Source organism: Schistocerca nitens, chromosome 1 (assembly GCF_023898315.1).
Source record: "Schistocerca nitens isolate TAMUIC-IGC-003100 chromosome 1, iqSchNite1.1, whole genome shotgun sequence".
NCBI classification, from domain to species: domain Eukaryota; kingdom Metazoa; phylum Arthropoda; class Insecta; order Orthoptera; family Acrididae; genus Schistocerca; species Schistocerca nitens.
The window spans coordinates 540,778,992-540,793,082 of NC_064614.1; the positions used below are offsets into that span (position 1 = coordinate 540,778,992).

General features: G+C 38.8%; 1 protein-coding gene across 8 annotated transcripts in view; it reads left to right on the forward strand.

Moving 5' to 3' along the window:
- The window catches only part of LOC126253889 (protein lap4), a 564,085-nt gene that overhangs the window by 421,317 nt on the left and 128,677 nt on the right, over positions 1–14,091 (forward strand). For 7 of the 8 annotated variants that reach the window (XM_049955263.1, XM_049955269.1, XM_049955268.1 and 4 more), the window contains one exon: positions 10,633–10,662. The exons of the other annotated variant lie outside the window; for it this stretch is intronic. In XM_049955263.1, the coding sequence (XP_049811220.1) occupies positions 10,633–10,662 (30 nt within the window). The remainder of the gene's footprint in view (positions 1–10,632; positions 10,663–14,091) is intronic. 8 annotated transcript variants of the gene reach the window in all.

Sequence of the window (14,091 nt, forward strand, 5' to 3'; positions counted from 1 at the left end):
ACTACGAATTATGACCTCTCTGGCAGGAAATCACAAATCCAGTCAAATAACTGATACGATATTCCATAAGCACGCAATTTCACTACAAGCCGCTTGTGTGGTACAGTGTCAGAAGCCTTCCGGAAATCCAGAAACACAGAATTCATCTGAAATCCTTTGTCAATAGCACTCAACACTTCATGTGAATAAAGAGCTAGTTGTATTTCACAGGAATGATGTTTTCTAAATGCATGTTGTCTGTGTTTCAATAGACAGTTTTCTTTGAGGTAATTCATAATGTTCGAACACAATATATGTTCCAAAATCCTGCTGCATATTGTCGTTAATGATATGGGTATGTAATTTAGTGGGGAAAAAATGTGTTTGTTGTTGTTATAATACATTGTCACACACCTCTCACCAGTCACAAGGGGTAGTTTTATGAGCCAGGATCCAACAACCTATTAATCAGCCCTAGAGTCAAATTTTTGGCGATGTGTTTGTCTTTAAATACAGAAATGTGTGAGCATACTGCACCCACCTTGTGAACTCCCCCTTCCAGGTGGCTGGAGTCACATGGAATAGACTGTGTTATTTGCTTCCCAAATTAAGTATTCTTGGGACCAGTCGAAACTTGTAGGTCATCGACCAGTCGAAACTTGTAGGAAATCATCACAGATACCTTCCCCATACACTGTATGACCTCGGATTGTGAGACAGACTTGAGCAACAATGTCTTGGTTACTTCGCAGATAGCACGTGAGTGAGGTTCTAAACTTATTAAACTGCACAGTGTGGAGCACCACAGTACTTGGTGTTTCCCAGCAGCAGATTTTGTTTTCGCAGATGTGCAAAAATGTGCATTTTGCATGGACTGCCATCATTTTGGTTATTATTTAGATTTTATCTCAAGTAACAACAATATTATGCCGCCCAGTTTTCCATTGTTTTATTTTGCAGTAGAGTGGGAGACACGCACACACATACTTGCACAAACAGGTGTGAGCGGGCTTCACACACACACACACACACACACACACACACACACACACACACACACACACACCTGCCCTTTAATGCAAGACCACAAATGTTTGCAGGTTTGCTGATTGTGTAATACTTTTTTGAGAAATTCATTGAATGCCTTTTCATTTTCCCTTTCCCTTTAGAGTCATGCAGAAATGTGGATTCAACACATTCACACTCACAAACACACCACTATATGTTACAGCCAGGCTGCTTCACAGATTGTCCTTAACTTGTCAAGCTTACAGAAACAATTAACAATTGTGTTCAGATACATGCATATCTGTATAAAGGTTTTTTATATAAGGAGGTGAATGAACTCCTTCGGAGAATGTTTTTGACAGAATTCAGTTGAAAAGCTGTTTAAAAATTTGCAGTGCCCAAAAACCACTGCTAGACATTGATGAGCTGATGAAAGAAAAAATTAGGAACTTTAATTAAAAACAGTATTTTTCTGGTTAATACGGAAACATAATGGCTCTGAAATAAATGTCACTGTAAAGTTCATGTGGAAAGCTTTCATTCATTCTAAGACTAAGAACTATTATGTATCTGTATCATGATTCCCCATTTTATTACTAAATTGGGATATTAAAAGCAAGACGAGCATAAATAGATGATAAAATTTGTTGTTTACTGTAATTAATATTGTTATCTTCAGAAATAAAATTACTGTGTGTTCACATAGAGGAATTAATGAGGAGTGCCTTCCTACAGCGTGGTATCTCCTGTTTGTAACGTGTGGTCTTTGAATGCAAGTCATCCTTTCCACCTTCTTATCGTGGCATTATCTTCTGCTCATTATGAGCTAGTTACAGGCTCACAGCTCATCTGGCCAGAGCCAATAAAATGGCTGCTCTACAATTTGTGTTAACCACTTTCCTGGCCTTAATTGATGTTGACGAATACCGCCATTTGTCTTTTATGTTTTCATTTTACATTCAAAAGTGAGATAAATGTAATTTATGTAATCCCATCTTGTTTGATGAATAATTAGAAATGGTTAGTTGAAACTTACATGAATACGATGTACCAGCGTACTAATGTTGTAGTTGCTAATACAAAATATATGAAACTGCTGTACTATGCTACTGTGTACTGTATGTAGATAAATGCTTTATTTACATGTACCTGTTGTCTTCAAGTAGTTTTCACAGTACTGCAGAACCCAATTCGTATTCACTTGAAATGTTCCATGCTCTCTCTCTCTCTCTCTCTCTCTCTCTCTCTCTCTCTCTCTCTCTCTTTCCCCCTCTCCCCCCCCTCCCTCTCTCCCTCTCTCTCTCTCTCTCTCTCCCCCTCTCCCCCTCTCCCTCTCCCCCCTCTCTCTCTTTCCCCCTCTCCCCCCTCTCTCTCTTTCCCCCTCTCCCCCCTCTCTTTTTCCCCCTCTCCCCCTCTCTCCTCCTCCCCCTCTCTCCCCTCTATCCCCCTCCCCTCCCCCTCTCCCTTCCCCCTCTCCCCCCTCCCCCCTCCCCCCTCCTCCACTCTCTCTCTTTCTCCTCCCCCCTCTCTCTCCCCCTCCCACCTCTCTCCCCCTCCACCCTGCTCTCTCTCTCTCTCCCTCTCCCCCCCCTCTCGCCCCCTCTCCCTCCCTCTCTCCCTCTCTCTCTCCCCCCCCCCTCTCTCTCTCCCCCCTCCTCTCTCTCTCTCTCTCTCTCTCTCTCTCTCTCTCTCTCTCTCCCCCTCCCTCTCCCCCTATCCCCTCTCTCCCCTCTCTCCCCCCTCCCCCCTCTCTCCCCCCCTCTCTTCCCCTCTCTTCCCCTCTCTTCCCCTCTCTCTCTCACTCCCCCTCCCCCTCCCTCCCTCCCAATTTTTACATTTATTATGGTGTCTTCCTTTCACTACATTATTTATAGTATCATGTTCAATAAAAGTGTTACCAGCAGTTCCTTTTTAATCAGAGAGAGAATTCTGTAGAGTAAATTACTTTCATAAGTTTGAGCCTCTTTATAGTGATATGAGTCCAACTTCTTATAATTCATGCACGTGCCATGTGCAGTTGTTGCCTTGGCAGTGCTTCACGAAGTGACACAACTGATAACATGACCATTTCCGTAGGCATACAGATGATCATTTGCTGCAAAAATTTTTACGTATTTTGTATCCTGTATAGAATACAGTCATTTGAGCTTAATTATCTGATTTAACTGGATTTAGAGTTTGTAATTGCTTCCTCCCTCTCCCTATCCATTGATATATGTATGGATACTAATATCACATTTTACCTCAACTTGTTGTGAGATAAAGTGTATGACATTGTATTTTAAAGTTAAGTTGTCCGGATAAGACAGAGCATGGAAATAAAATACTTTCTGACAGTGACACTTAGAAAGAACCAACAATGAGAGTATTGGCATAACTCTGATAAATGTGCTACCTGCCATCACAACATTGAACCATGCTGTTATCTTAACATGTCATGTTTTGCCTAATTGTGCAAATAGTTACAGTAGTCAGCACAATGGAATACTGGAGTGTCTTCTGCTCACATTGAATGTGCCCAACCAGGCTCCATGTTGTGCTAGTGCACTTTCCCATGAGCTTCAGTTCGATCTTTCCTTTAACTTGTATTGAATGTCCAGTGAAAGGTGATTTTGGTGTATTTTGGGCATTTTAGTATCAGTCATTTAAGTGTCGAAACCATGAACAAGTGCTGATGGTATGACATTGGTGTCATTTACAGATCTTCATTAAATTAGGTTATCAATGCCAAGCAGTGGAAAATTGGGGATTTGTTGCACTTGTTTGAAAGTTTCATTACTTTAGTCTTCAACAACCTCGATTTGGTAGTTAGAAGCCGTATCAATTGCCAAACTGAAATTTGTTAAAGATATGTACTCATGTTTGTGGTTTGTTAGTTAAATCACTGGGACAAATTATCTTGTGAATTTTCTTTTTGCATAGTCAGTGGGCTTTGAAACCAATATGTTCTACAGATACAATGTTCTTATGAATTAAATAATGCATTCCTGTAACCGTTATACTAAATGCAAATTATTACTCAATAGTAAATGAAAGACTTGAAGTAGGACATATGAGGGTGTGCTGAAAAGTAATGACTCCAAATTTTTTATGTAAAAATTCTTAAAGCTTTTTAAATAAATCAAACGTTATTAATGTTCTACATCTTTCTTTGTGATGTCTATATATTTGCAGTCCTCTGCCACTAGAGTGCTCTGAAGGGTAGCGTGTAACATGGCGATGTGCAACGTAATGAACACGGTGTATGAGAAACAGCAAGTTGTAATTGAGTTTCAAATTTGAAAAGTTTGTCCATACATGGAGCACCCTCTCCTTCAGCACACATTGCCAGAACACACACGAGCGCTGTGACATCTACAACGATTTGATGCCTCACTATCGTTGATCATCCTCCATAGAGTCCCAACTTGGTCCCATCTGAATTCATCTGTTCCAAAACTTAAAGAACACCTTCGAGAACTTCCCTGTGATAGTAATGAAGTGGTGCAAACACAGGTGATGTGGTTCCATCAACAAAGTCAAACATTCTCTTGTGACAATAGGAAAAAACTGGTCTCTGATAGGGAGAAATGAGTTGCTCACAAGAGTGACCAATTTGAGCAGTAAGTATGTAGACATGAAGAATAAAGTTGTAGAATATTAGTAATGTTTATTTTGTTCAAGCTTTGAGTTATACACAAAGTATTTGGTGCTTTACTTTTCGGCATGCCTTCATAACTGTCCATATTTCTTTACATAAATTTTAATCAGGAAAAAAAAAAATGGGGGCGAGAGATAAACACAATAATGCAAAATCTTGTTTAAATATGCAAATAATGGAAAGGCTACAGGCACCCACTTAGCTTAAAACTGAAACATTGAACTAAGATTGAAATCGTTGCTAAGCGTGTGGACAATGTGGGGGTAACATACATATTCTCTCTCTCTCTCTCTCTCTCTCTCTCTCTCTCTCCCTCTCCCTCTCCCCCCCTCCCCCTCTCCCTCCCCCCTCTCTCCCTCCCCCCTCTCTCCCTCCCCCCTCTCTCCCTCCCCCCTCTCTCCCTCCCCCCTCTCTCTCCCTCCCCCTCTCTCCCTCCCTCCCCCCTCTCTCCCTCCCCCTCTCTCTCCCTCCCCCCCTCTCTCTCTCCCCCCCCCTCCCTCTCTCTCTCTCTCCCCTCTCCCCCTCTCTCTCCCCCTCTCCCCCTCTCTCCCCCCCTCTCCCCCCCTCTCCCCCCCTCTACCCCTCCCTGCCACCCTCCCCTCACACACACACACACACACACACACACACACACACACACACACACACACACACGCCTCCCCTGCCTGAGCTGTTCAGTGAGTGGTTGCATTTACTCCAAAATAAACACATGAAAGGAAACCATAAGGTGAAAGGAAATACACTGGCAGAAGGGGACAGTGTTACACTGTGGAGCACCATTCCTTTATTTATCAAACTTTGGAGATATATTCCCTTCTTAACAGGCATTAAACAATTTTCCATTTGGAACTGATGTCCACCATCATCATCATCCCCCCCCCCCCCCCCTACTGCACCCCGTCCCCTCACCTCCCAGTGGTTGCACATACATTGTTGCATTTGTTGTGGCATGGAAGTAAACAGCCTTAAAGAATTAGTTCCTATGCCTATCTCACAATATCCCACTGGAACATGTCATTCGGTAACCTGGTCAGGGTTTACCATTCTGGTGAGCATTCAGTCTCCCATCAGCCATTAATGAATCAGTCTTTTTGTTATATCCAATAGCTCCTCACTACATTATTTCAGGATTTGGAGAGGTGTGGGTCCCAAGAACTGCTTTTTCCTGTGATCTTTCATCAGGTTGCATACAGACAAGTCTTTTTCTAACTGATCACCACAAGTAAAAGTGAAGCTCATTGCTGGACATCACATAATGACACTCATTATCCCAGCTGAGTATGCCTCTACACCATGCCAGTCTTCGTTGTCTGTGATATGGTGTCAGCAGCAAACAACTCTTGGCAGCTGGAGATCTCAATCCTGCTTTCAGTAATTTGCTCCAGACAATTGGTGGTGCCACACTGCCTTTAACTGGTACCAAATTTCAGCTGTTGTCATCTGCCTATTTATCAGAGCATCAGACAACCGTAAATTCTTCTCACAGTGTAGCCCTTTGGGAAGGATCCATGCCGCCGCCCCTTACCACATTTTGTTCCTCATCACCACTCGTTTTGTAGTCGTTAGACTACAGCTGTTTGTCTGTGATGCTCTCCTGTCAATCATGCCAGTGACTTGACTTTCTTGAGTGCAAAGATGGTGAGAAGCTGTGTGTATTCGCTCTCTGAGCAAGCTGTTTTGTGACGTACACCTGAAAAGTTCCAGGAGCATTAGATGCACTCAATCACTATCATGTACTACACTCTTCTTTATACATAGAAATGACCTCTTTCGTACTGAAAATAAGCTTGCATGGTAATGAAATTTCAAGAAACGTATGCTTTAAGCATGGAAACACATGATATGTTTGGCAGTGTTTGATCAAGGTGTTCACACTTTCCGTTTCCACCACTACAGAATACAGGGGAAAGGAAAGTGAACATTGATGTGTTCTCATGTAAGACAGTAGACGTAGTGGAACTGAAATTGTGGAAGAGAGGTATCTGGGTGGTAATGATTTGAAACAAGAAAGGAAATGAGCGACTTTGACTATGTAGCAATCCGAGGACTGATGTGCGGAAAAAAAATCACAGCACCAAAAAATGATTAATGTAGAATAATAAAATTTTGGGAATACATTTGTCTAAGTGCCATGTGTAAGTGATTCGGTTAACGTTGCAAGTTCACAGGTTAATGTAAGTGAGAGAAAAGCCATTGCAAACATGAAATGCTATTATTTAATAACTGGTGTAATCGCCAGTATGTTGAATTCGAGCATGCAAACATCCATGAATTGCGTCACATGGGTGCCGGATGTCGGATGTAATTTATGGTACAGAGTTCCGTGCCTATTACGCTTGCTCCGTCAATACAGGGGTTGATAATGCTGGCCATGAATGACACAGGAGTAGTTGATGTCTCATATGTGCTCGATTGGAGACCGATCTGGTGATCAATCAGGCCGAGGCAGCATGTTGACACACTTTGAAGCACACTGGATTACAACAGCAGTATGTGGGCGAGCAATAGCCAGTAGGAAAACACCCGATGTGGAGTTCTGTTCATGAACGGCAGCACAGTAGATTGAATCAGCAGATTGACATACAATTTGCAGTCATGGTGCATGGGATAGCAATGAGTGAGTTTCTGCCGTCACCCAAAATCGCAACCTAGACCTAACTCCAGGTGTTGGTCCAGCAGGTCTAGTATGCAGACAAGTTGGTTGCAGGCCCCCAACTGGCCCCTTTTTAACCAAAACACAACCATCACTGGCACTGAGGCAGAACCAGCTTTCATCGGACAACACAGCAGACCACCACCCGGCCCTTAGTCTCACCTGATACTAAAGAAGTCAAAGATGAAACTTCCTGGCAGATATGGGGTCAGTGGTGCGCACATTACAGTGTGTGAGGCTCGGAGCTGTCCTGAAGTAACTGATAAGCAACTGATGGCCATCTGGAGCCCCCTTTCTCCTTGTGTCATATGTTCTCATGACCACTGCTGCCAGCAGTCATGTACAGTGCCTACATTTCTGCCACGTCTTCCTGCAGTATTTCAGGAGGAACATGCAGCTTCTCATAGCCCTATTACACAACCTCATTTAAACCTGGCGAGGTGCCGATTTATGTCACCTTTGTTGTTTGAAGGCATTCTTGATCAACATCAACTCACCTTGTCCAGTCTCATGGCAGTTACAGCCTACATTTAAAGAAAACCTGATTTGCATCCTCACAGTGACACTACTTGCACTGCTCTTTTGTGACTGTTTCAAAATTTGAATAGGCGTCATTTTTGAGATGTAGAAACACATCTACCAACTTTCATTTATGTCGGAGAACTTCTTCTTGGTGTTTCAATTTTTTTTGTCTGTTATTGTATTTGCAACTTAATGGTTAGTTCTGAACATGCTAATTTGGAACCAAAATTTTGATTTCTATGAAATAATTTGAATGAGTTTGCTTTTCCCTATTTTGAATTTTTATTGAGGAGTGCAGACATGAAAAGAATGTTGCACGTGACATATAAATTGGGATAAGAAAAAAAAAGTTTCGTTTTATGGCCAATTTAGGTGGTTTTTATATCCAGTATTGGTGTTATATTTTGATGGGTCATTTTTCAAGTACCTTATTATTTTTATGGTTGTATTTTTTGTTTTTCCGTGTTAGGTTGAAAATTATATTACACTTATCAGTCATATTACATTATTGCATCACTTATTACTTTATTTACATTATTGTAAAAAGAAACTGTAACATTGACCTTCTTAAATGCAATCAGTTAAAAGAAATAATGGCTCTGCAACCATATACTGTGGAAAGATTTTCAAACAAAATCATTGCCATAACTTCAGTAGACTTTTTCGAGACATTATGCCACAAATTAGTCAACACTTCCCTGCAATGTGAAAATAACTGCTTGGAATGTATATTTGAAAATGTAAGACAAACTACTTTCAGTTCTACAACAGCCATTTGACTGTGTCTACATTTCCTTCTTTCATGGGAAGTTGCTTTTCCACTAAATACAGAATATGTAGACTGCTGGAACCTGTCACCCTCGAGGTATAGCTTTTAAAAAATGTTAGAGATGACAGTTTTATCCAGCAGTGTCACATTTCCTGACACCTCTGCACAATAAAGCACACTACAAATGATTCATTTAGGAGAGGTGTGTAATGTGGTTAGTTAATTAAATTGATATTTTGTGAGATAATTGGAAGTAGGGTATTTTTGTTTCATGTCGCATCTAGTGCATGTGTTCTTTATGTGGGAAATGAATGGTAATTTTAAGCATATACATGAATTCAGTCTTGAGAAAAATGTTTGTATCCAATTTCAGTATTAAATAATTGTTACCTATTGGTAAACTACTAACTTGCAGATCAACAACATTTACATGGAAATGGGGGAAATGCTAATTTTGCAATGTATCATGAAAACTGTGTGTGAGATAATGCATTATTTTCAACACAATTTTAATGTCCCTACCTATAAATTAGGAAAAAGGTGTTATATATTTCGAACTTCTTACCTCCATAAAAAGAAAAAAATAGCAGCTTCTTAACACAGTGTGTTTTGCCGCACACTTTTAACACAACAGTAATTGTGTGTGTGCTGATGGTTCAAATGATAAACTCCTTGTATAGTTGTAGTTGAAGTATTTAATGGGCAATGGCACACAAACAATACTGAAAACATCACTAAGCTTTTGGACCATGTCCTGCTCCAGTGACTACACAGGCCCATGACCCCCCACCCCCTCCCCATCACCACACACACACACACACACACACACACACACACACACACACACACACACACTACTTTGCCTTGTCAGCTCAGTTACTTCAATGGGAAATTTATTGTTGAACATAGTGAAAGGTGCATCAAGACATCAGATGTTGCATGAGCTGCTAACAGCAATAACAGAGTTATGCAATTTCACTAATAGCCCATGTATCTTGATTTTTTTATTGTGTTATATCTGGTTTTTTACAAACAGCCATGGAGAGAAAGTTATTGACAGATGAATTTTCCAAATATTATTTGAAGGCATGTTTGAAATATGGGATATGAAGTTACATTAATGTCCAGCTGATTTGCAGAGTCATGTAAAAATATAAACAATGTCAAATTAAAAGTACAAAATATTGAACTCTTTGTAATGGAAAATTAAGACTTGACTGAAAATAAGTCATTAACATTATTTATTTTGTTGCTTTGTTTCTTCAGTACATGGTGAATATTTTTCCATCTTGGTTGATCACTGTTTTTCTGTAATACTGAATGTGTGGGTAATGTAGGTAATGTGCTGGACTTGTTTCCGAAAGAAATAAATCAAATTCCTCTCTAGCCATTCAGAATTCATTCTTCTAAGCTTTTCTGTGTAATGTGTTGTCTTATCTCTAATGCTGTTGATGCCTACATGTTGTTAAACTCTAAATTTCCAATGATTGAAGTGACATAATGGGTAGGGCTCTACACATAAAGAGAAGATTGAGGTTTTGAATGAATTCTCTAAATCATTTTAGATTAATACTGGGATCATTAATTCAGTAGAGGCTTTATTTAATTTCTTATACCATCCTTGTTCAGCTGAGCTTGTTATCTATTTCTGATGTTGTCAGTATCAATAGGGAATTAAACTGTAACCTGTCTTCCTTTCTAAGCTTCATTTATATTTCTTTTTGCTGTGCAGTGATTATGAAGAAACTTGTTCCTAAGGTCTTGCTGGTTAATGTTCTTTTGTACGAAACTGTCATCCAGATTACTGTTCAAAGTGTACATGAATTGCTTATTTTTTTGTGGCATCTTCTAGTTCTGCAATGAAAAGAAAATTTTAGTTAATGTCAAGAAACAGCATTAGTCTTACAGTTCCCTTTTTTGATAGACTGCTTGTGGTTAGCAGACAGCTTGTGCTAAATTATTTGAAGACTAGCTTTATTATATAGTTATTTGACAATACTGCTTTTGTAACAATTGGTTTGCTTTCGCAGTTATTAATATAAATGTTCCAATTTTTTCAAGCTGCTTGAGATTGAATATATACCAGTCACAGTAAGTAGAAAGCTTTTGCAATGTAGCAATTTAGTACTGATATAGATACTCTATTTTCTGATTTTCATGGAGTTCTGATAAAGAAAGCAAAATCCGTGACAACTTACTATTTCATACATAGGGCATACTGCCACCATAAAGCAAAGTATCATGTGCAGTGACCCATAATTTTTCATTGGAGTCTTGTTGGATACATTCTGAACAATTGCTAAGCCTAATAAATTTGGTTGTTAATTCTGAGCTGTGAGTGACTTCCATCCTTATTATCATCGGTGGTTAAAAATTGATTGTGAGAATATGCCTGTCCCCCGTTATACATAAGTATGAGGCAGGAACCATTTAGACTGTAGCAAAAATGGACTTTGTAAATTGGCTGTCTATGGAAACCATGACCAGATCACATTGTCAGATCAATCCAACAAGTGTAATGGTAGCATTTTGTTTCCAGTGCCTGCTTTCCACCCTGTATTCAGCAATAACAATTTATCTTAAAAGTTCTTGTTACCAAAAATTGTTTTTGCCCCCTCTTTTATAAGGAAAAGGAATTACTGTAGTAAATATTGTGGATAGGATCTATGTTTATTGGTACTTAATCTTTTACTCATTACTGTACTGAATTCTGTCATAACTGACTTATGTTGTTCTCTCTGTCTGTGGTGGCACTGGATGGTCCATAACTTTCAACTATTACAGTTTGAACAGTCTGGCCAATACAGTTAACACTGCATTTTCACAGAATTTAGTACATGCCAGATATCCTGCGGCCTAAGTTGTCTTTTGTCACTGGTCTTTGTTGACACCTTGAATTACCGTTTCAGCACGTTTCACCATGTGCAACTGATTACTATTGCATTAGATCAGATTAATTATTCATTCATTCCATAGGCCCACAAAAGAGGGGATCCTCCTGGGTGTGGAACACAGATAAACACATTACAAAAATGTAATAAGAAAAACTTGACTTTCATTAATTGTAATGATCCTCAGTGAATAAACAGTAAAATTGTATACATGAATTAAAGTGAGACTTCTAAGATTTACAGGTTTAATACTTAACTCTGCTTTCATTAAATCCATCATTCACACAGTAGCTAGTTACTTGGCTATTACAACCAAGTATTGCCAAACATAAAGTATGTTATTCATTTCAATGCTCCTCAGTTAAGAACAGTCAAATTATGTACAAGATTTAAAATTGAACTTCCACTATTTACAGACTTAAGACTTATATCTGCTTTCCACACATCCATCGTTCACACAGTTGGCAGTTACTTGGCTGTTATTAAAATGGTCTACTGCACTTGCTGAGAAATTCATGGATGGAATAGGAGGAGTTAGTCACCAAAAATTCTTTTAAATTATGTTTAAATTGTGCCTTGTCAGAAACTAAACTCTTAATGGTTGCTGGTAACTTGTTGAAATATGCATTGCTGAATACTGGACTCTTTTTCTGGAAAAGAGTAAGTGATTTTAAATCTTTATTTATATTGTTCTTATTCCTAGTATTGATACTGTGTACTAAGCAGTTAGTTGGAAAAAGAGATGTATTATTTACAACAAACTTCATCAAGGAATAAATATACTGAGAAGCTGTGGTTAGTATGCCCAATTCTTTGAATAGGTTTCGCAATGATGATCTTGGATTTACACTACACATTACTCTTATTATACTCTTCTGTAATCTATAAATTTTTTCTCGGTTTGTGGAGTTACCCCAAAATGGAGTGAAAATAAGCAAAATATGCCAGTTTTTTAATATTCATATCTCCTATGTCTGACATCATTTGCATTGCAAACACAGACTTGTTTAGGCATTTTAGCAGTTCGTTAGTGTGTCACTCCCAACTGAATTTATTATCGAGGTGTAATGCCAAGAATTTTACACTCTCAACTTCTCCTATTTCCATGTCGTCATATTTTATACACACACTGGAACGAAATCTCTTGGAAATTCTGAGCTGCATATAGTGGGTCTATCCAAAGTTTAATGACAGTGAATTGGCTATGAACCACTTATTAATGTCAGTAAACATTTGATTAGCTGCCCTTTCTAAATTTATATTTGATTTACTATTTATTGCAATGTTTGTATCATCTGCAAATAAGACAAACTTGGCATCTGGTAATGTAACAGATGGCAGGTCATTAATATACATAAGAAAAAGTAGTGGATCTAGTATGGAACCTTGGGAAACACCACATGTAATTTCTTCCCGGTCAGATGATGTCTGATTGCCTACTGCTGTAGTGTTACGTAATGACACATTTTGTTTTCTATTAGTAAGATGTGACTGAAACCACTTTGCAGCACTACCAGTGACGCCTTTATATTTTAATATACTTAAAAGAATGCTGTGACTCACACAGTCAAAAGCCTTTGACAGGTCACGGAATATGCCAGTTGCCTCTAATTTGTTGTCTAATGAATTAAGTACATTTTCCCTGTAAGTGTAAATAGCCTCCTCAATATCAGAACCCTTAAGAAACTCAAATTGTGACTTTGACTGTACGTTATTTTCACTAAGGTGTTTAAGTAGATGCTTGAACATAACCTTTTCAAATATTTTTGAAAAAAGCTGGCAAAAGCATATGATGCTGCAGTGTAGAAGAATTGTGGACTGTATCTTGGTTTCCTCAATCATGTCATAGCTCTTCCTTGATAGATAATGGCTCATGTAATATCAGTCTTTTTGTAACTGCTTATCGTAATACCTGCTTAAGGTATTTCCGTTTGGACCCAGAATTGTTTTTGTCTAATATAGTTCTTGCTCTGTAAATTCATATGTTTAAGGCACCCTTCTTCTCTAACAGATGAAAATTTCTCACATTTTGGTAAAAGTTCATGTATGTAGGTTTCTGACACATAGAATGGCAGAGTTATTTGTGCAATTTAGACCTTTAAAACTCAAGATTATCACTTCCAGAATGTGACTATTTGAAGTTTGAATTAGAACATTTTGGGCAGATGTTTACAAAAAACATTTATAATAAGACTGACTTACACCATCATTTAGAAGCCAGATACTGAAAAAGACTTCTGACACTCCTGAAAAAAGTAAGACACTATCCTTACTTCTGTTGTTCTGTAATGCCACATAAGGCAACATTGGGTGCATAGGTTTAATTCGACGTTCCTTCTACAAAAAAAGTATGCCCATATGCTATGACCAGTTAAAGATATGAGTCTCAGCTTTCCTGAAGTGTACCACATCTTGTTTATACATGTGTAGCATTAACTATGTTGGTCAGACTATTCAAATTGTTGCTGTATAGTGCATGGAAGGTGAATGCCATTTATGACAAGGTAAAATGCATAAGTCAGCAGGTATGGAGCACAGCCTTAAAAATGACTGATAGACGAAATTTTGAGGAACATAAACTCTGCTCCACACTACTTCGTACAGGACTTTCTTAATTAAAGAGGTGTTG